Source organism: Puntigrus tetrazona, chromosome 13 (genome assembly GCF_018831695.1).
Source record: "Puntigrus tetrazona isolate hp1 chromosome 13, ASM1883169v1, whole genome shotgun sequence".
NCBI classification, from domain to species: Eukaryota; Metazoa; Chordata; class Actinopteri; order Cypriniformes; family Cyprinidae; genus Puntigrus; species Puntigrus tetrazona.
Window position 1 is genome coordinate 14,534,467 of NC_056711.1, and position 22,145 is coordinate 14,556,611.

General features: G+C 37.4%; 1 protein-coding gene across 2 annotated transcripts; it reads right to left on the bottom strand.

Annotated features, from left to right (window-relative positions):
• Positions 1 to 2,178: 2,178 nt before the first annotated feature.
• ppp2r5eb (protein phosphatase 2, regulatory subunit B', epsilon) lies at positions 2,179 to 21,385 on the bottom strand. Of its 2 annotated transcripts, XM_043255254.1 has the most exons (14): positions 21,027 to 21,385; positions 16,218 to 16,378; positions 8,635 to 8,831; positions 7,575 to 7,676; positions 6,966 to 7,058; positions 6,720 to 6,850; positions 6,563 to 6,622; positions 5,249 to 5,357; positions 5,095 to 5,148; positions 4,947 to 4,997; positions 4,688 to 4,807; positions 4,341 to 4,468; positions 3,572 to 3,673; positions 2,179 to 3,455 (listed from the first exon to the last, which is right to left on the bottom strand). In XM_043255254.1, exons 2-14 carry the CDS (start codon positions 16,372 to 16,374, stop codon positions 3,356 to 3,358), a joined length of 1,404 nt encoding a protein of 467 aa, XP_043111189.1. In that variant the 5' UTR covers positions 16,375 to 16,378; positions 21,027 to 21,385; the 3' UTR covers positions 2,179 to 3,355. The 2 variants fall into 2 exon arrangements, with proteins under 2 accessions (XP_043111189.1, XP_043111190.1); XM_043255255.1 differs by lacking the exons at positions 16,218 to 16,378; positions 21,027 to 21,385 and adding an exon at positions 11,503 to 11,731.
• Between the last annotated feature and the right edge of the window lie 760 nt (positions 21,386 to 22,145).

A 22,145-nucleotide genomic window follows, 5' to 3' on the forward strand; every position in this document is an offset into this window, starting at 1 on the left:
AACACAGCTTTTAGCGAATGAAAACATATTAAAACTTAGCAGTATGAAAGGACATTGAAAAGACTTTTAAAACAAATCCCAAGCCATTATGTTGACGTCAAAACGAAACATTAGTATATTGACCGCCCACCTGTTGCTCTTTTTGCCTTTGTCTCAATGAAAATGACAATTCATTCTTTGCCACTAGGTGCCGTTTTTGGAGTGATTAATTTTTCCAATTTAAAGAAAATAATTGGACTGAACGAATCGTTTCGCAGCCGTTCAGCAAATAAAATAAAATAAATGCATATTATAAGAAAATTAAAGTGTTTTTTTTTTTTTTTTTTTTTACCTTGCATGCATGTCAACCAAAATATGAACCTTTCATAACCCGTAATATTCTTAAAAAACAAACATTCTCATCCAGTCTAAGCTGGCTTGATGGTCTTAGCTAGTTTACACTGGTCTCCCAGACTAAGCTGTTACCATGCCCTTTTAAAACCAGAAAACAGGCTCTGGCTGGGAAATAAACTAAGCTCTGAGGGGTTTGAACTTGGAAAAAAAAAAAAGTTCCCTCAGCAGAGATGTAATCAAAGAAAAGGAGTTATAAGTAGCAGTTACTTTGGAAGCTCCCTTTCCTTCAATTATTAAGATTTTGCTGTATTTTAAACAGGTTTACTTTTTCATTTCAATCAGGGCAAGCATTCTTCTGAACTTGGCCGCAAGTGTACCATCCATTATAATCACTGGAGGAAATCACAGGCTGGGACTTCACGAGGGTGAAATGACATTCATTTCTGTATAAACTCTCTCTTTAAGAACTTTTTTTTTTTTTTTTAAATGACTTATTCTTGTTTCCAGTGGTGATGTTAATTAAAGCAAGCAGTCACCCAAGTATTTCCTTACTTCCCATCCCTTCCTCCCGCTGCAAGTGTCTGACAGGTTAATGCTTAAATTGAAAGAATAAAGCCTGCATGTGCCTTAAGTACATGTATACCTGCCAATTTCAGAGCAGCTTTGAATCCTTTAACCCCTCAGGAAAAATCCTGCAAGCTCTTAAGCACACTTAAGCATGCAAACCATTAGGAAAAACGAGATCGACTTGCATCAAAAGATTATATGCGGAAAAAAAAGTTCAAGAACACCCATCGTTTTCTACAAAAGCAAAAGTATGGTTAGCTGGTTTGAAAATTTTTTTTTAATGTTGAGCTCTGCTGCACTCTTGTGGGAAAACTTGGTACTTGTGATTAGAGGGCTGAATTTACACACAGATTACACATTGTCCTATAAACAATCAGTCAATCACACTAATAAGAAGTAATATGTCAGCTTGAAATTGAACACACTCTTATTTATTCACCCTCTATTCATTCCAAATCCAGGCTATGCAGTGTTTTTAACCTGAAGAAAAATGCTGCGAAGAAATCTTACAAAGATTTTGCATTAAAATGGTGGTTTAAAGAACTGTTCAGACTGATTCAAAAAAGGAGTTCACTAATAGCTCATGAGTCTTTTTGATGAATTCATTAGAGCCATTCGTGACGGTTTAAGGTGAGAAGCATGACTCGTTGCCAAACGGTAGCAGTTTGAGTTGAACTGACTTGTTTACAAATGATTCTTACCGATTCAAACGATACACATCAGTTCATCTTTTTGAACAATTAATTACAAGAACTGGTTTATAAAAGTCATTTGTTGAGCCAATTGTTCGGACTGGTTTTGTGAAATCGATTCGCTGAAACTTAAAAGAATATATCAGTTAACAGAACTAAAAGGTCTTAAAAATGATTCAGTTTTAGTAAACAAATAGAACATCTGAACCATTTCATGATTTTCAGCTGCAATAATGCCCAAGTTTTCAAACGTCATAGGTGTCCAATACAGACACCTCTCCTTTACACTTTCATCCGCTCACACACGCCACAAATAAGGCAAATGTGCATTTCATCTTTATCACAAAACAGGTTTAATTTAATATCTCTTTATTTTTTTTAAAATAATTAAACATTTGTATTTATCCGACCCTTTTTTAACTTTTGTAATCGTTTGATTTCTGGGGCTTTCTAAAGCACAGGTTCAATTCTGACAAAGCTCACCACAGCATCAGTCCTCCACAATCCCCTCTCAGTCCCCCCAAATCAGCAACTAAGTAAAAAAAAAAAAAAAAAAAAAAAAAAAAAAAAAAAAAAGGAAGAGAGAACAAATTCCACTTGGTCAAAAGAAAAATCTAAACCAATTCCAGACAAAAAAATAAAATAAAATAAAATAAAATAAACCCAAAACAAATTAGAAGTGAAACCCAAGAAAGAGAGAAAAAAAAATCCCAAGAGGTTGTGTTCAATCTTTCCTCATATACTGGATTCTCCTAAAGAAAAATACGCTAAAGGTTCTACTAGATACAGAGTATCAAAGTACTGCATTCAGATACAGTATACAGGTACTTAACACTGTAAGAAACTCCCTCACACACTCGAATGCAGAATGTGTGTGTGCACGTGCAGTTCGATTTCTCATGACAAGCATCTCCGGTTTTGCTGCTGGAATTCTGGACACCCGCTCCGATGCGTGGGTGTGTGCATGTCCCATTTATTGGTACCAGTACCGGACTGGTGCTAAAGAGTCCAAACGAGTGTACCGGGTGGCACATTTGGACAGAAAAGAACGAAAACGGGGGGAGGAAAACAAGAGCTGGTGGGTATTTATGACTTCCTCTTCTTTGCTGGTTACTGCATAGTGTCCTTTTGCGTCTCCTCAAGATGTCTACAATCCAGACCCTCTGAGCTTATCCAGATGTTAACGGATAATCAAACGGTCAAGGGTAGACTACGCTGCTTTCAGATATTCAGGACACATATTCAGGTGGCAAATTTTGATCCAATACAGAAACATAAAGAGTAAAGTAAGAGAGGGGAAGAGTAAGGTACATAGAGAAGGGGGCAGGTGGGGGAAGAGAGAGAGAATTGGGCTGGTGTTGTTCAGTAAGGATGGTCGAGGTATGTCAGATCGGTGGGTTGAGATTCACTGTTTGATTTTCTTAACAGCAGTCATTCGTTTCAGTCCTACTGCGTGTTCAAAGTCCTTCCTCCTCCACTGCGGGTTTCTCTTGGTTTTTTTTTTTTTTTTTTTTTTTTTTTTGCTTATTTTAATTTTTTAATTTCCTTTTCTAGTCACGTTCTTTTTCGGCATAATATGTTTAAGGGGGGGAAAAAAAAGGATAAAATAAAGTTATTTACAGTGCTTTTGAAATAATGAGACTGACGAGGTGAATCTACGGTAAAGTAAGTCGCACAAATACAGAAAGGAAAAAAAAATGTGGCCAACGTTCCGAGCGCGTGTTGGAGGCGTTGGGAAAAAGCGGTCCGGGAGAGGCGCGTCGTTAAGTGGGAATAATTCCGTCGCTCTGGAGGTTTCTCTTTAATTCCAGATCCTCCAACCTCTTCCACAGCTCCTCTCTCTCCTTCTCTTTCTTCTTCTCTCTGAGGAATGACAGATGGAACAAAAAAAAAGCAAATAAAGGTGAGGTATATTTAACACTGCGTGCAAATGAGCACAAATGTCACAAATGTAATAAATAATAAAAAAAACAGCTCACCTCTGACGATCTGACTTGTAAGTGGACGTGAGTTCATCAAACAAAGTGCTGTTCATTTCCATGAAGGCCTTCAGTACATTATAGACTAAAGCTACTATGGCCCTGAAAGTAGAAAAAGAATGAAATGGAATAATCATGATTGAACAGGAAATGATTAGCCCAGAGGACAATGCTGTGTGTAGATTTAATAAACTAAATCTTTACACGGAGGCTGTGAAAATATATAAGTATATTACTGTTCAAATGTTTGAGGTCAGTAATGTTTTGTTAATGATAATGCTCACCAAAGCTGCATTTATGGAATTTCAAACACAGCAACGATCAATATCTTAAAATATCATTACTATTTAAAAAGGGTCTTATTGTGCCATTTTAAATTTTCAACTTCCATTAATGTGTAATGTTGTCGTTTGTGTATAAAAATGTCTCAAAGTCTCAAAGCAGATGAACTCGAACACTGCTGCAAAGGCAAATGCAAAAATATTTAGGAGGCCTGGTTGATTTGTATGATGTTGCCACAACCAAGAGAAACCGTATGCTTCTCTGATATACACGCAATTTACAGCTGTCAAAAAAAATCGGTGTGTATTTAATTCATGCATTAAACTGTGTGCAGTTTTTGTGTGTCTTCAATAATAGCGTCCTGAGATGAAGCAATGAAGAAAAAGCAATGAATGTGATTAGGACAAAAGAAACCCTATTAAACTATTTAAAGGCTCAGAGACTGCAGTGGTGTCAAATACATTAGAAGAGTGTAGGTTTGACTCACGGGTTCCAGTGTTCTTTGGAGATCCGGTACAGACTTGCGAACATTATAGGAAGAATCACATTAGAGTTCTCCTCAATCAGACTCATGATGTACTCGTTATTCCAGTAGTACAGAGCTCTCTCAGCCACCTGGAACACATGCACACAATTTGAGTACTTTCAAAGCTTATAATACGATGCATAATTTGTTGGTTGCTGTATGCATTTATAAGCAGTTTCCCTTAAAATGTAAAGCTATGGAGAGAACTGGCCTGTCCTAAAACACAGGGGCTTGATGAATCATAAAAATTGTATTATTTTGGCCGCATAACTATAATGAGTCTCAGGCTAGAGTGGATTTGTTCAGACCTGAAAATGAGGGCTGGAGACACATTTGGAGATCTGTTTGAAGAGAGGCTCCTGGATCTTCACGAACTGCGTAGGCTCAATCACATCCAGAATCTCCTCCAACTCTCCTAGGAACATGACCTACAAACACATCGATGAGCACAATCAGAAAATCGGATATAGTACATCAGTGAATGCATCCTAAAACGTCATCAACTCTGTCCTGAAATCAACCTCATGCTGTGAATTAACTCTATTCAGGAGATCACATCTATCTCACCTCTTTCTGACTGCAGGTTTTAGGCCAAAATTTCAGCAGACCTCTGATAACCTGTTAGAGAGAGGAAAAACAGGGCTCTGATTAAATAAATGGACAAAAAAAAAGAAAAAAGAGATGATTAGTGAGTGGGTAGGTTTACTGTGCTTACTGGTTCTGTTAACGCAGGGTCTTTCTCTAGGAACTGTACAATACAATACGCCAGCTGCGAAAACAACAGTAATGCCATTGACAGGATTAACATTGCAGGAAGTGAACACACACACAGGACTCATCTGAATGTTTTAAACACAAACGGGCAGTACCTGTGCATGGAAAAGTGAGAGGCTCCTGACGGTGTGAAGAGGAATCAAAACTTTCACCAGAAACTGTTTGTGCTCGGCCTTCAGCGGCAGAGCGAAGCCATTGATGATGCTGACAGGAGACAAACAACTTTCACTAACAAAATTCTGGGATTGCTAAATCTTGAAGTTATCGCTACAGTCAGAACAATGCAAAACTCATGGAAACTGTGGTTCAGCCTTCATTTCTGAGGTTTAATAAGCAAGAAAAACAATCTAATTGCAGTCTGCTGCTCCAAAACATTTTCATCTGGCCAAGATCTGTAATACTTTATAAATATAGGTGCTATTTTTTTTTAGAAAGCTTTACAGCTCCTGCAGACTATATGCTTTTTCTGTACGGAAACTAATGCTTGTCGCACAATAACAATAAAGTGAATAAGCAATATATTTTCAGAAAAAATCTTCTCTTTAAGAAAGCTTAGATGATTGAGAATAACTCACATCTTACGTAAAAGAACATCCCAACTGTTAATTGCAATTATGTAATTATGTTAAGTGACAAATAATGTAAATAGCAAATAGGGTGTGAATGGCGTGACTTTTTTTCTCAAGCACAAACCCTGCCCTGAAGCCATTTTTAAAAATGTAATTGGTCATGTCAATGACAGTGCAAACTGTCCTCACAACTTCCTCAAAACACTAAACCATAATTGGCGAAAACATTCTGATAGATATGGCTGTTTTGCTGTTTAGTACCATTCAGGTTTTTTTATCCTCATAACCAATACACTCAGATGTGAGGTGGATGTGATACGACACTTGGGGAAAATATGAAAAGTTCATTTGCAGAAACCAGTAACAATTTCCCCCCCCCCCAGAAATTACTTTTTATTGCACTTCATTGCAAGTAATATCAATAAAACTGTAGTTGGGTTGGTTTGATTAAGTATTAATAAATACAGGTGCTATTCAAAATAAAAAGTAAATTGAAAGTGTGCTTTTTTACATATTAAAAGTTTTTTATAGCAAAAGCAAACAAAGCAACATTTCATGTCTTGAGTTAGATGACAATATAGATGCTAGACAAAGGTTTTTGTGATCAGACTATGGATGCGATTTTATGCCTTGAAGTAGATATCACAGGTTCATCAAATTCGTTGAAATTATTCATCCTTGATCACTTTTAATCAGCTTTCAGATTGTGCTATATGTGGAAAATAATGCATGGCAATCAGCTAACTCTTTGTACACACATACTCTTTGTACTTACATATATAAATTATTTTTTTTTTTTAAGCCAGGCAGTTAAGAAAAGACTTTAAACTACAAACTCACCTTCCCAAAATCTCCAACAATTCTGCGACTCCATTGAAGTGCTCGGTTTCATAAACAAAACTAAGAACAAGAGAGACAGCGATGAAAGCTTCAGTTGCTTCAAAACGCGCCTTATTTGTGCATTTTCAAAAATTATGTAAACTGTCGTATCCCTCACCGTAGAAAAATATTATTAATCTGTTTTCGTATAAAAGCTCTTAGTCCCAGGAATTTTCCATAGATTCTGTGTAAGACTGTCTTCAGGTAATCTCTCTCCCGTGGGTCCTCGCTGTCAAACAACTCCAGCAGCTGACAGGACAACAGATGGACACAGTACACAAAAAGGGGGGGGGTGGAGATGATGAGCAAACACTAGTGAAAAATGATGGGGCTGAGGAGATTATTTTTAAATGAACTTTCTCACCTGTAAGACAAATTTCTGGTCTATGTACTTTTTGGCAATGCTGGGTTGAAACTCCTGGCTCTCCAAGAACCGAATGAAGAACTCATACACCAGCTGAGAAGAGAAAACAATGAGAGAGTTTTTGTTATTTTGAGGAGTTCTTTGAACTCAGCATGCATGCAAAGAAAGAAAGGTAAAAGGTCATGGTTCAGTTGAGGTCACAGTCACAGGGCACACGGCTACTGCCACCAGGGGTTGTTGCCATTATAACAGGTCGGAAGAAAATAAAAGACAAGGATCACATGTCTGGGAATGTGGCTTTCATTATTGGACTCTTTTTAGATGAAGTAGATGAAAGCGAGGATTAATAACAATACAAAAGAAAAGTTTTACCAGGAAGATTCTCCTTGAGATATGCATCTCATTTCTAAAGGAGTCCTGGAAGCATACAGTGAGTACACACACACAGAGAGGGTCAGAGTGTGTGTACAAACCCTCAAAAATATACACAGACAAACTTGCTGAAACAAATAAAACAGAGAGGAGCTCTACACAAGGAGAGAGGGACCAGAGTACACTGCAACATCAACAGAGATGTTTCTCAAGAACCTTTACTGCATGCACACATACCTGTAAATGAGGCCATGAGGCCTCTAGAGTGGGTTCATCCTCCTCTGGGTCAAACTCATTACTGTCACTGGGCGGAAGAGTTCGGAATATATTATAGGACACCTGGGAAAAAAAGAAGAAAAAAGTAGATTTAATATCACCAGAACATTGCTGAATTAAATATTACAGACCATTCACTGGCTTTCTGAAGACAAGCTTTCTTGAAATTTCAAACTTTAATCAGATTGACTTTATGCAACTTCTGGGAATCAGAGGGCACAGTTTTGTAATGTTACTCAACTTGGTTGGTGCTAGTGTATTTGTACGTGTTTAAAAGCTGTTTTAAGTGAACATTATTTTTGAGCACTTTTGTGTATTGTATGTCATTTCAGCAATTATTAAAATTGCATTGGGTATATCAAAATTATTTTGGCCATTTTGATCAAAAATTAATTAATACTTTTATTTAGGAAAGATGCATTAAATTAATCAAGAGTGACATTAAAGACAATGTTACAGAAGATGTATTAAATAAATAAAATCTCTTGAACTTTGTTCAAGGAAAACCCTTAGAAAACTTTTCACAAAAAAAGAAAGAAAAAAAAAGGTCAAACTAATTGCATTTAATTATATTTTCTCAATAGCGCTAGATCACAGAGGTCATTTAAAGTGACCTTTCCTACAGAACGGGTCTATTCCTTGTTCTTTTAATAACCAAAATAAATAACATTATGTTATTTATCTTATTTACATGACAGCAAGTCATTTGTCTCTTCGTTATGGTCACGCTCTCTGTGTCGCAAATTCCACCCCTATTCTGTGTTTCTTTGTTAATGAATGCAGCAGACAAACTACTAGTACCGAAGCACATATGACTCTTGCAGCGATATTAACGTCTGTCCTCTAAAAGAGGACATAAATACAATCTCCAGAGCTGCAGGGAGAGTCACTTCACAAGCATTTGACCATTTCGTTTGAGTACTTAAATCATATACACACGGCAACTCATCAAAATATAAGTTCAATTGTTTAAGCCCCCCCCCCACTCCAAAGCCGACAACAAAGGGGGAACACTGCTTACCATTTTGACGACCTCTGGGTAGGCCTGTTCTGTGAGGTATCCTCGGCTGACTGTGACATAATCAACGAGCTCATTGAGGGTTGAGCGTTTGTATTCTTTCATCTTCAGGTCTGACAGAGTGTCCATGAAATCAAACACCGCACAACACTGCTGAAGTTTCTTCAGGAACAACTCCGGCTGCTCCTGAGCAGAGACGTCTGTGCACAAACAAACACACACATGTGAGAAAAAGCTCAAAAATGCCCTGCTGTAACTTCACTTTGCAATGGGTGTGTTCAAAAAAAAAAAAAATCACTTAAGTAGAAGGTTCAGGGTGTACTTCCATACATACAAACACTATCTGACTCAGATACAGCCTGAGAGAAAAACTAATAATGGGATTCATTTTAGTATTGTGTAAAGTCAGTAAACACGTGCCAAACAAGACAAAAGATCCCATATCCAGCTTAATTAACTGAGGAAAGATTTGAGGATGTAAAGATCACTCTAGGTCAGTCATCAGACGTCATAACGGACAGTTTTCCCATTATCCGAGAACTGCAAAGGACTCTGATATGTAAACTAATCAGTGGGCAGCACAGGAAAGGGCAAGAAACCTAAACTTCCTAGAGTTCAAATTCAAAACTAATTTGCTGACATAACTGCACACATGATGGCAAAAACACTGATTTAGAAGCAAATCTATGCTGTGGACCCACTAGTTTGGTTCACCTAGCAGATAGCCTCTGAACCATTACCATCATTATAGCAATGACGATAAAAACACCCAATGAAATAGTTTGAGGAGCAATTTCCTTCTCTGAGTTGATGTATCTCCTATTGAAAAGGTAGTTTTACCAACTCTTCTTTTATTTACAACCATACTTTTGAAAATACATTTCAGTCACTTGGAACTAGGGACATTTTTCTATAAAAAACAAATAAATAAATAAATAAATACACAAAACATGACAATCAATGTCATGATTCAGATTTGTCCAATTCACTGATAAACAGCAGAAAAAGAGATGACGATTTATACAGACTTGGATTAAAATGCAAAAGAGTGTTTTTACATTTTTAATTCAAACATGATACCTGGACATCAAACCACTGAATTAAACATGCAATGCAAAGTCATGTGACGGCACTAACAACGTGTAATACAGCTGTTTTAAACATATAACATATATAAACATTTTAACGTATACTGTACGGGCTGCAAGAAGCAGTCTCAGTTCTCAGTGCAGTTCTGCAATTTTAATATCATAAAGTCTTCAACATACAAAGCAAATGACGCACAAGGCTGCAATTCTAAACCGCTTCAGTATTACAGGTCACAACCCACACGGAAAGATACAGAATCACAACATCCAAGGATAGGATCCAACTTATCCCATTAAACTATGACTATCCAGTTGTATTTAAACCTGAACATCCAAAAGGTCAGAATACTAAAAACCACAGGGCACTCAAGACAAGTAAAGGACATGCAGATGAACTTCTAGACAAAAGACATCCGTACCATTGTTTAAGTTAGACACACTCACAGTGACAGTCATTCTGGCTCAGGTGATTCAATCACGTGCAGTTATTTTCCATTTGTGTCCAGACTGATTTCTTGTTTCTGTCAGTTTAACAGTCCACAAGGTTTTGAGGTTTTAAGAGATGCTTAAATCATTTCAATCAATCATTTTTATTTATATAGCGCTTTTAACAACACAGGTTGCATCAAAGCACTGAAAAGGTCCGGGGTGTAATAAACTAAACAGAAGGTCTGAAGCGCTGTCTTCTGAGACATTAAAGAGAAACTGATCTCCAAGGTGCAGCGGCACATTCATATAAGGTGATGGCTTGTGCCTCGTGCTGCTTCACAAACCTGGGAGGGGAAAACCCCAGTTCATTGGAACGGTGGTCTTGGATTACTTTAAAGAGACTGTTTGTGTGTGGTTTTAAATGCACAGAGAGGGAGAGAGAGAGAGCTAGTTACAAAGTTCTGTGTCCAGTTACTTACACAGACATAGTGCATGTGCAAGAGTGCGTGCATGAGTTGTTCCGACAGGTGGAACTAGCAGGTGACTTTCACAGAGCCAGAGACTGAGAAGGAAATGTACTGTATGCATTTAACGAAAACACACACACACACGAACACAAACACAAGCGAAGACAGTTCCCTGAATCTAAAGAGAAGGCATTTCACTTCACTTGGACATAACACCTCATATGTGTGCAAAGTTACAAAAAGAAAGTTGACAAAATCGCAACATTCTGCAATCTAAAACATTCCTAACGTTATGAATGAGAACTGAATTATTTGTTATGCAAATGTCAAAAATTTTATTTAGACAATCACAGTACAGTATAGAAAAAGAATATTAGTTTTGATGTCTGCTACGTACTTTTAAAACGACCTTTAATTAGCTTTCTAGGAAAGTAAATAAAGGTATAAACAATGCAGTAACAGATAAAATTAGCTCATATAGCCCACAAATCCAAACTTGACCAATACGGAAAAAAAACACTCAGACTTATCAAATTATCAAACTGAAAGAACCGTACCATCAGAGTGATCTGTTCAAACATTAAACGCTACAATGAACTAATTCTGAACATACTGAACTTGCACCTGCAAAAGTGACAAGTCATGTTTTTGAGCCAACTAACGGGCATGACAGAGCGTTCTGAACACATACAATAGTTAAAAGACCAGTATCTGACTGAAAGAACAGAAAGCTTTGCTGCACTGGCCTGCTGATCTCACACATGCTCACATAAGGTCAGAACCAGCCCCCAAAACAACAAACAACACGGAAGACAACACGCTAATAGACGGACATCTACAAAATGGCAAAAATACACCATGACCACCCCCTCTTCCCTTTCACTCACTCAGACAGGTGTCTCTCTCTCTTTCTCTGAATTTCTTCCTGCGTTGTTCTCTCCAGGGAACCGGTAGTGAGATGGATGTTAAAGTATTTGAAAAAGTAAATCAAACATGACTGTTTGTAAGCCTCGTGTGTGTGTGTTATGTGTACAGAGCTGCACCTCCACAGAGGAACCCATGAGATCAGGTGTCGGTTGGCCGAGCTGAGCCCACGGAAACACGGACAGGCTCTGTGTCTAATGTGCTATTTTCTGCCTTCCTCATTTAAACTCAAGCCAGCAAGGTCAGAGGCACAGCGCAGACCCCGGGGAGGAGGGGCAAGGGTTTACGATAGGCTGGAAATTTATCTATGGTGGCCAGAACACTTAATAAAAGTCTGGTTATACTAGGAACACACCACATGGACCTAGCATCTATATTTTCAAGCATCGTCCTAGGATGGTGATCGCTTTCAAAATTTCTCATTTTTACTGTCCTTGCCATCCAGAAAAGTAGGCAACCTGTTGGCAGGTCAGTGTTTTCCTTATGTAAAATGACATGTTGTGCAGCATCAGCTGTCTGACATCCAGCTAGAGAGACTGTCCCACGCAGAGGAGAAACAAAAGCTTACATCTCTCTGTTTGTGTTGCTCGTGTTGCCACGTCCCACTTGCCTGTTGTTTATTTCCACCTCAGGACAACCTCAGACAGTTTGTACACTACTACTCAAAAGTTTGGTGTCAAAGTATTTCATACTTTTTATTCAAGATCAGGAAGCATTGAAGTAAAAATAAAAGATTCATAATGTCGCTAAATATTCAATAAGTGCTGTCCTTTTGAATGAGATTAATATAATAAATATATTAAGCAGAATAATTGTTTGTAACAGTGATAAGAATGTTCCAAATTAGCAAATGAGAATATATTACAACACAAGAGTTATTTTAAATTGGTATGATATTTTGCCTTATTAACAGCATTTATGATTAAAATATTACAAACTTGGCAAGCTGGAAAAAATATAATAAAATATAAACTTACCAATGCCAAACGTTTGAACGGTTGTGTATGTGGCTTATATGAACGGGTAAGTGATAGTGAATCGAGTGCAACTGAAGACATGAATTAACTAGTCATGAATTGTTTGATATAAAAGGTTCAGTGTTAACAGCTAAGAGAAAGTGAGTGTATTCAGGTGACACACCATTAAAGTCTATTTAGTAAAGAGATTCTACAGTGCCACCTATTGGCAACTGGCCCTTGATGCTTCTGACCAGTAAACATCCATGACATTATGCTGTATTCTGACTTGCTTTCTAACTCTCACTTTCTATCCCCCCCACCGTGTGATCCTTTACACTGTTCACTAAAGAGATGATTCACCGTGCCATTTACTCACCCTCATGTCATTCCATAACGGAACGATTTTTTTCTATGGAACGTGAAAGAAGCTATTTTCATGTGAAGGAAATATGGAAAAAGCAAGCAGTTGTCAACACATCAAGCTAGCTCGATTACACCATCATGATGACAAATCAGCAGCCACAAAGACGAAGAATACATTTGAAGCAAAACCATATATTTAAGTTTGCAAGGCACTGGCCCAAAAGGACAACTTTCCAGTCAGGTCTGAAATGTTCACACACTGGCCCTGGGCCAGCAGATCATCTTTACTGTTGAGTCACGCTGTAACACGCTGAGACTCTGAATACAGAAAAGTTTCAGAGAAAGACTTTAGAAATTCTTTTATCAACTGGACAATCTGCATATGAACAGCTGCTAGACCTGAGTTGGTTCCTCTATATGAAGATATTTAGAAAAATAAAGTATTGCATCACTTGCTCACCAATGAATCCTCTGCAGTGAATAGAGTTCAAATAACTGAAAGAAGCAAAAATCTGTACTTTTCTATAAGATAAATCCAACATCGATTCAATTATTTGATGATTTAACATATTAATGTGACGCAAATGTTAATGGAAAAGATGCATTGCATATATTACCATATTTAACGCACCCTGTACAACATTTTACATCACACACAGTTGTTACCATATATGGACAATGACTCATTGCGTAAAGTAGCTTATTAGAATTCGGTTATATGCAATGAAAATTCAAGATGAGGCCAAATCCATTGAGGAGAAATGGATTTGGCCTCATACCCATTCTCATACTCGCCTGTCCCAGAGCAACACCCCATAAGCACCAGTCATATCTAACACACTTGCTAAATTAAACTCAGTATTAACAAAATTTATTTGCACTACATAAGAGCACAAAAGTGGCTAGAATAATTTAATGAGGTTCAGAGGTGGTATGAATGCAGTTGACTTCATAAATCCATGTTGAGATTAAGGTTTTCAATTTTGAATATAGAAATATTCAACAAGTTAAATAACTGAAATGATCATTTGAAAATGAAAATCTTAACGAAATAGAGCAAAATTAGGGAATAACGCTGTCTACTTTGACCAACAAACACTATGATAGCATTGGACTTTCTGTATAATAGTATCAGCCTAATTTAACTAATTTTCTGTTGTTTCTTAAATTCTGTTTGACCCAAAGTAGCAGCAGCTTCAGGGGCAGGCTATGAAAAGGGTTTAGTTTGCTTCATATCTACTTTAGTGATTGATATTAGTTATTTTCAAGATTGCATACTCGATGCTGTGAGTTGAACAAATCGCAATAGTCAAACAGAAACAGAGTCATTATCAAAATGATGATTTTTTTTTTTTTTTTTTTAAGTGGTTATGCACTCAAATCCTTGACCTTTCCTAGGGATATACAGCATATACCTGCAGAGCACATAGAACACACCACTCTGTAAGACTAACTTACTCTAATTTTGTTCAGAAAACCCGGATAGCTTGATGGCAAGTAAATTGAAATGAATCTTTTGACTATCATGTGTGTGACTAGTGCTAGGCTATAAACCGCATCTTTACTAAAGATTGACTGCAATTAGCCTATCATATCACACACACACACACACACACACACCATCTCGGTGACCTTTGAGGGAGTGACCCCTGTAGGGAATGAGATGCTTTGATCCCTCCTTCCCATAATGCTTACTGAGCATTCTGCAGGGGGTAAAGGTCATCAATATACAACAGAAGCACTTTCAGTCACTCTTGCTCAATTTTCTAGTCCATCAATAAATAGATCTGCACTATCTGAAATCATTATATTTAATAGTGCATCACAAGCAGAACATGGTAAATTTTCTTGGCAAGGCAGTTAATGTCTGATATGAAACAGGCCAATATGACAACAGCGTGTTCTTTGATGAGTGAATAATTGTATTATTAGAGGTAAACAGTCAAAGCCTCTGTGGGAGGGAGGTTTTCTCGGCAATGGCCAATCAGACGCACTCTACAAATACTAAATCAACCTGTTTGGCCGCTCAACACACTGATATGGATTCAAAGGTTATTTGGTCAAACAAGTCAGTCTCTTAAAGTGCTGTTTGCAGGCAGCACTGAAAAAGTTTATATTACAGTATTTTTATTGGTACTGTAATTACCGTCTTTTGGTGTGATAATTAAATTTAACTACTGCTTTATGTGTCAAATAGAAAATGTACACAAAATAAGTCTTTCGATTACTTATACTAGCCATTTTTTCCACTATTTTCTATTAATTGTCGAGTCCTAGAAATTTGTTATAAGGTGTGTGTGTGTGTGTGTGTGTGCGCGCGCGCATGTATTAAATTTAAAAGGAGAAAGAAAAAGAAACTCAGACCAATGGACAAATGCAAGGCACATGATTGCACACACCCATGTTTTTCACTCCATCACACATGCACAAAAACAAGCTCTTCAGACACACAGCCAACTGACATAAAACTGTAAGCCCTCGGTGAAACGGACAGATTTCTGCACTGATCTCCCCTCATTTAATTTTAGGTCTGCCAGCACCAACAACAACACAATTCTCAGGCAAGCTTCAGGGTGACAACATTGAATACATCTCTGCATCTGTTCGTTTTCCTGTGAAGGGTGATTCAGTAAATACCAGAAGAACATATTTACAATACAATTGAATTCACTGTACTTGCGTAGTGTTTACTAGCAGGGAGCAGAAAATATTACAGACCTGTACTTCGTAAAAGACTCATCATACTAAACAAGCACAGACAAGTCAAGATGTACCCTGACGTTTTACAATCTTCCTGAAGTTGCACAGAATCAAGAAACTGGTTATGTTTTGAACTGCATATTACCAAATTACATTTACTATTCGTTCAATCTGCAGCATGTGTACTGTTGCATGCATGTGTGTCCAAGGGTAGCATACACACTACCTAAACTTATTTTAATATTGCATTGATACTTCATATTAAGATCATTTTTGTACTTCTGATCAAACAAAATCCACAAACTTTTGAAAGGTAGTGTAACACAGAGAAATAGTGTCCACAATGCAACGCAAGTTAGGTGCCTTCCATTTACAAACGTATGTACACACACATTAAATAGAACTATTAAAAAACAACTTAATCTAATAAAGCAAACAACACTAGCTTGTTGACAATGAGTACAGATTACACATGAAGAATGCTCAGAAAAATGCTAGATTTAGAGCAAAACCGTATTGTAATTCTACTGTAAAGCTTTATAGATCACTGAAGCAGTATTATATTCCACTCTGTATCAGGGACTTTTTAGACCTCAAGTGATTCCAGAGCAGAAGTGGATATGATGAGAGAATTTAGTCAATTGTGAATGAGTCACCTTTGAGCAGGGGAAGAGGTGTGAGTTCGATTGGTTTGCCCTGAGAGCGGAACTGTGAGGAACTCTGAGAACGCTTCTGCTTGGCTTTCCGGACAGACTTCCGGGAAAATCCGTCTACTTTATCCACTGATGGAGGCGTGGTGGCTGCGGAGGACATAGCCCTGAAAAAGAGAGTGAGGCGTGTGAGACAACGCATCAATAAACACTAAAACAAATGAATGTGCATTTTGCGAATAATAATATTGCACCAAAATGACATGTGCATCTCTGAAGCATGTATAAAAATATATGCCATCACATGAGAACAACTGAGGTTTTTAAGATCTTAACCTCTGCATTCAAAATTAATCCCCTCCCAGGATCATATGACCGCAAACATTTAAAAATACTTCCTTGAAGTGACCATTGTATGCTCACTTTGCTAACAATGTTAAGGAACGGCCCATTGTTAATAGATTCATTGGCTCGATTTTGTTTGGAAACAACCCTAGACAAAAAGTGTCTCCAAGTTTTGACTTTGCTTTTGATCTTCATTTAAAATTACACAGAAACTCTGGAGCAAAACTTACCGGTCCTAAACGTTACAGATTTTGAGTAATGAATGGAAGTTTATGACAGTACTAAGCCGGGCTCACACCACAAGAGTTTTAAAATCCTAACCGATTAAGAAAAGTTCCATCAGTGACCGCCTCATACTACCAGATAATCCGCACTAAACATCAGGACCGATCGAGGTGCATGACAAGATTTTTGCTCTGATTCTCAGGAGGGGAAAAAAAAAAAAATCAGGGCTAAATCGTGCTAACAATCTTGTAGTGTGAGCCAGGCTTAAGAAACACTGCCAAATGTTTGTATAATGACCATAATCATCTTCATTTAACTACACACAACTGCTTGTTAACCTGTTCACTCTGTAAACACAAGTTTTTAGATTAAAAGGTCACTCCTGCCCAAAAATAAAATTGTCATTAAATCACTTACCCCCCCGGAATAATGCATCTATTTTGAAGTGTCTGTTATGAAGTGATGGGAATACATTTTGTACGCAACAAAAATGAAAATAATTACATTCATTCAATAATGCATCTCCTCATGTTTCTCCTCTGTTTTGGTAAGTATCCACTGGACGCAAACAGCATACGCCACTTGGATGCACTGTTTTCATTCCAATCAAAGAACAAATATACAAAAATCCTTGTGTTGCAATTAACACAGAACCATGAATACTGTTTGCAACCAGCAGATACTCTCCAAAATGGTGCTACATTGACACAGAGGAGACAAATTGTTGAATAAATGTTACTTTTTATTTTCTCTGTGAACAAAAAGTATTTGTCTCATAAAATACAGATTGAACCATTGATGGCAGATTAACAATTTTTACAATGTCTTTCTTACGATATTTTTACTAGACCTTGACAGTGTAACTTCTTCGGCAGTCGATGGGACAGTCAAAAGCCTACGAACAAAGCTTTTATGGGTTTGGAAGGGCATGGGGGTAAGTGATGACAAAATTTGAAATATTATATTTTAACTTTAATATAATTAGAAAACACAAACATGTTTTGCTTCATCATCATCTCGAGTGTAATATTTGCAAGGCACTCAGTTATTATAAACCAAAATATTTACAGGTAAACACACTCCTACTGTCACTGACATTAATCAGCTTACATAATTACATAATGATTAGTAGTGAGTTTGTAGTGCAAAACACCACACACACACACACACACACACAAAAGGAAAACATTTTATTTTTTGTGAATTCAGATTCTGTAGGAACCTGAAGGGAGTGTTCTATTATGGATTTTTTAAAATTCTAGATATTTAAGTAGAAAAACTAGACAAAAGTATGGAAAGTTGCTCTCCAGCAGCACCGTAAACAGAGGTCTTTAAATCAGTGATGGGTTTTTCCTTTCATTATGTCTATGTTTTGCAGGTCTAGTGTAAGCAGCACTAAATGCAGAGCTGTTTTAATGTCTTTGGACAAAGTTGTTTGCAATTCAAAAGCAAATGTAATTATACAACAAACCACAAATGGCTATAGGAAGGAAATGTGGTGGTAAAATGAAAATCTAGGCAGGAGATGTAAATAATGGCAGGAATGCACACTGCGATGAAAGATAAAACAGGATGGAAACAAATTCATAAGCAAAAAAAAAAAAAAAAACTCTATTGTGATGAAACAAGGTGTGTAAAACAGAGCAGGATCCTGTTGACAGAAAATGTCTGGAGATCAGGTTTTTTTCACAGGTCTATTGGTGTCAGTTTATATTTCATGCATGATATTAAAGCAGATAAACAAAATTATCTGCGCATGAGAAACCAGATGCCTTTGGGAAAAGAAAGAAAATAACGATTTCGAGTGAAAGAAACGGAAAGTCATTTTCAACTTTGTTTTCATGTTGCCGATGAGTCATAGCAACCGTTGGCGATATAGCAACAGTTGAATGAGACAGTCAAGTTGGAACTAGTGACCACAGAGACACTATGACCTCCAGCTATTGAATTGCTTTCAGACTGAATGCCCCTTTAGGAAGGGAGGAGCAAAGAAAAGTTTAACAGGAAGTAAACAGGCAGGTAGAACGAGACAAAGACAAAATTAAAAAAGGCCAGTGAAGGACAGAAACCTAAAATTTGCCCTGATCATGCTAGAGGAACTCAAGAAGCTTAAATCATAGACACAGAACTGAACTCAGTTATTTTGCCTTCTTTTAAAATCTAAATCTCTGATATACAAATTTGCACAGAAAGGTAAATTCAACTGATTATCTGAACTGAACAGTCCGAGACCGGTGTGGTCTTTAATCCAGCTATTCAAAGCACTTTAATATTGCAGTCCGAGAGGTTTAAATTAGCAGACATCAAACGAGTGAGATGCTGCCAACGTCTATTGATGAAATCCCATAATGCTGCACTGTTGCAGCTCACCACAAACAGTATCATCCCTTTTCTGAGCCACTTCTCCTGTTCTCAGAAAATAAAAACAGGCCTGGCAGTATCGCTACCTGTAAAAGGAATAATCCTCCTCTCTCATGTACAAGAACAATGAATGCAAGCAACAGTCGCACACAAAAAAAAAAAAACATTGACAAAAACACATAAGGTCAGCAGAAATCAATAAACACAAGCAGTCGTTGTGGTTAATATTCTGAGAATGTTCCAAAGCTGAGATAAGTCACATTTTACCCCAAAATCAGCAGAAACATAACAATAGATAATTTGATAGAAACATAACTGGTGTTTTTTATTTCGTAAGATTATGTTTTTTCAAAAAAACATAAAAAGCACATTTATACCATAATTGTCATCTTAATGAAGTTTTGCATTAAAACTAATCAGTGACTTAAATCAATCTTTTAAAAAAACTATATAAATTCACTAAGTACTACCAACATGTAAGATTGATATTACAATGCTTTTACTGTAATAACAAAAATATTAATGAGAAACTAAAGAAAAACAGTACTTAACTGACATGAAAATAATGAATACATATTTTAATTACTTTTAAAAAAAATAATAAATACTGTAAGAAAAATAAAATTATCATTAAAAGTTGAGCAAAGAAATATACAGTGGGGTGAAATAGGACCAGTAAGAATGATAAGGTGAGAGCAGAAAAAGCTCCACGTTCCTTCCTCTCCTGTTATAAAGTTCACCCTGGTTTGACATTCACATTGAGATTTCTGTATGACACCAAGGTACACAGACTACAATCTTCTGCAAAAAATGAATGAACGAAACTCTTTAGTCATCCCATTTTAACCTTAGCACAAAATTAATATCTTTGTCTACACAGACAGACTCAAAAATCCAACAACCTCTACTGCAGTGCAACTGAGCTAGTTTATGAAATAGTGAGAGATAATCCCAGATGTCCGTGCTGTTCGGCGATCCAGCTCTGTATAAAGATCTGCAGGTATAAAAACATCCTAGGGCTTAACCACTGGATTGACTGACAAAGAAGTGAACCCAGCAACCACAATCTACGAAACACTCATACCCCGCCGTTAATCCAAAACACACTGCCACTGATGCCCTGGCCCTAATCTCTATAACCAGGTATTTAGAGATAACCTTTCCCATTGGTTTTGCCTGAAGGTCACCCAAAACAACCAGTCCAATTGTAAACCACACGTGGGATACATGTGTTGTTTTTGCTGACGAAATATTGCAAGTGCCAGGCAGCTGAAACGAAGCAGACCATGGAAACAGGGGCACAGAGGCATGGTGCCACTGAGCCAAAGCAAGAAGTTGGCAAAGAATAGAGGAGTAATGATCAGAACAAGTTGTATTCGGTGGGTTAGTCCGTCATGAATAGACACAGAGCTTGGAAATGAACAAGAGCAGTTTGTCACTGTGGCTCCTTAAAAAAAAAGAAAAGGATAGAATAAAGTGGAAAACTGAAATTCTGCAGTCCATATGAGTGCAGATGATGCAGGTTAGTGATCTTCTGATGGTCCTTAACACACTCACACACACATAAGCGGCTGACAAAGACCTTCTGAATTTCAGAACACCAATAAAACAAAAACAGATGAAGAACAAGCTTCCTTCACGGATTTCACCCATACACCCATTCAAATGTTGCTTTACAGACAGACATGTGTGATTAATATTAAAAGTACGATTACATTTTTTTTTACCCATACGTACACGACCCCTACCAAACTCTGTATAAAAAGTGTTCTTGGACCTTAACTTCATTTATTTGACACATTTCTTTTAGTATATGAAACACCAAAACCAACCGGATCTAAACTTGAGCAGGGTAGGCAAAAACCATTCAAATATTCCATTTACCTTGATGTTTTCGATGTGAGGAGCTGATTTGGGTGTTTTTAACCGTCTTTCCTCCTTCAAGGCCTCTTGAAGCAGCAGAAAAAGAAAAATAAAGACACAAAATCTGTTTTTGGCCTTAAAAACTGCCAAACCCACAGCAATAATCCCATCAAACACTCAAATTTCCGACGATAGAAAAGGATCCAGCTGAAATACGAACATCCCCGGGTATCTCTTTATATCCACACGCCGCGCTAATATGTTATTTTAATCCAGAAAATATGTTTTATTAGGGAATATCGGTCCCTTTTTCGCCCTATTGTCAATATTACTGGGCTGAGTCCATGGCACACATAACACGGACGCGGTCTAGGCTGCTGGGCCGGGTTCGGGCCTACAACGCGACGCCATTGGTCTGTTTGAAGATTTCTCGGAACATGATTGGCCGATGTAAGTGTCAATCACCATGCACGGGAGGGAAAAACTCTAAGGCTTCTCTAACGATGAATAGAGAAGTTGGGTTGAGATGTGTGCAAGCAGGAAAGAGAGTCACCTTACTATTCCGTCTTATCGATGTACTATTTTTTTGCACTTTATTACAATGTAGTAAAATAACTACATAATTAATAGTATAACCTTGAACACTAAATATATCAGGAAACTATCCTCTAAAGCTAAATGTATCATAAAAAGAACTAAACAGATAAAAATGAACCGAATAGAAAAAAAACAGCAGTAATGCATCTTTATTCACAATGGCGAAAGTCTGGACAGGGAAAGAGAAAGGATATAATCAATCTCTTGGGGAATGAAGTTAAACCTGTATAAGAGCCCAACCCATATGAGGAGCGTCTCATTCCAAAGAAGAGCACACCTGGCGTGAACTATCAGCACATCGCGCGAGCATCAGGATCATATGGCATCTTTTACTCTCAGCTGCGGTTTCATGTGTGTTTCAGGAAATGAGTGACGAGAGCGCGCGCGTAGGCAGCCACGTCATTGCGTACATAGGCAACGGCTAATTACGCAACAGAGACGCTCTGGGCTGTTTCATCGAATTTAAATAGAGTTAAAATTAAATATTATTTCGTAAAAATAAGCTTTGAAGGTTTGGTTTAAATGAAACCCCTTTTTTAACCA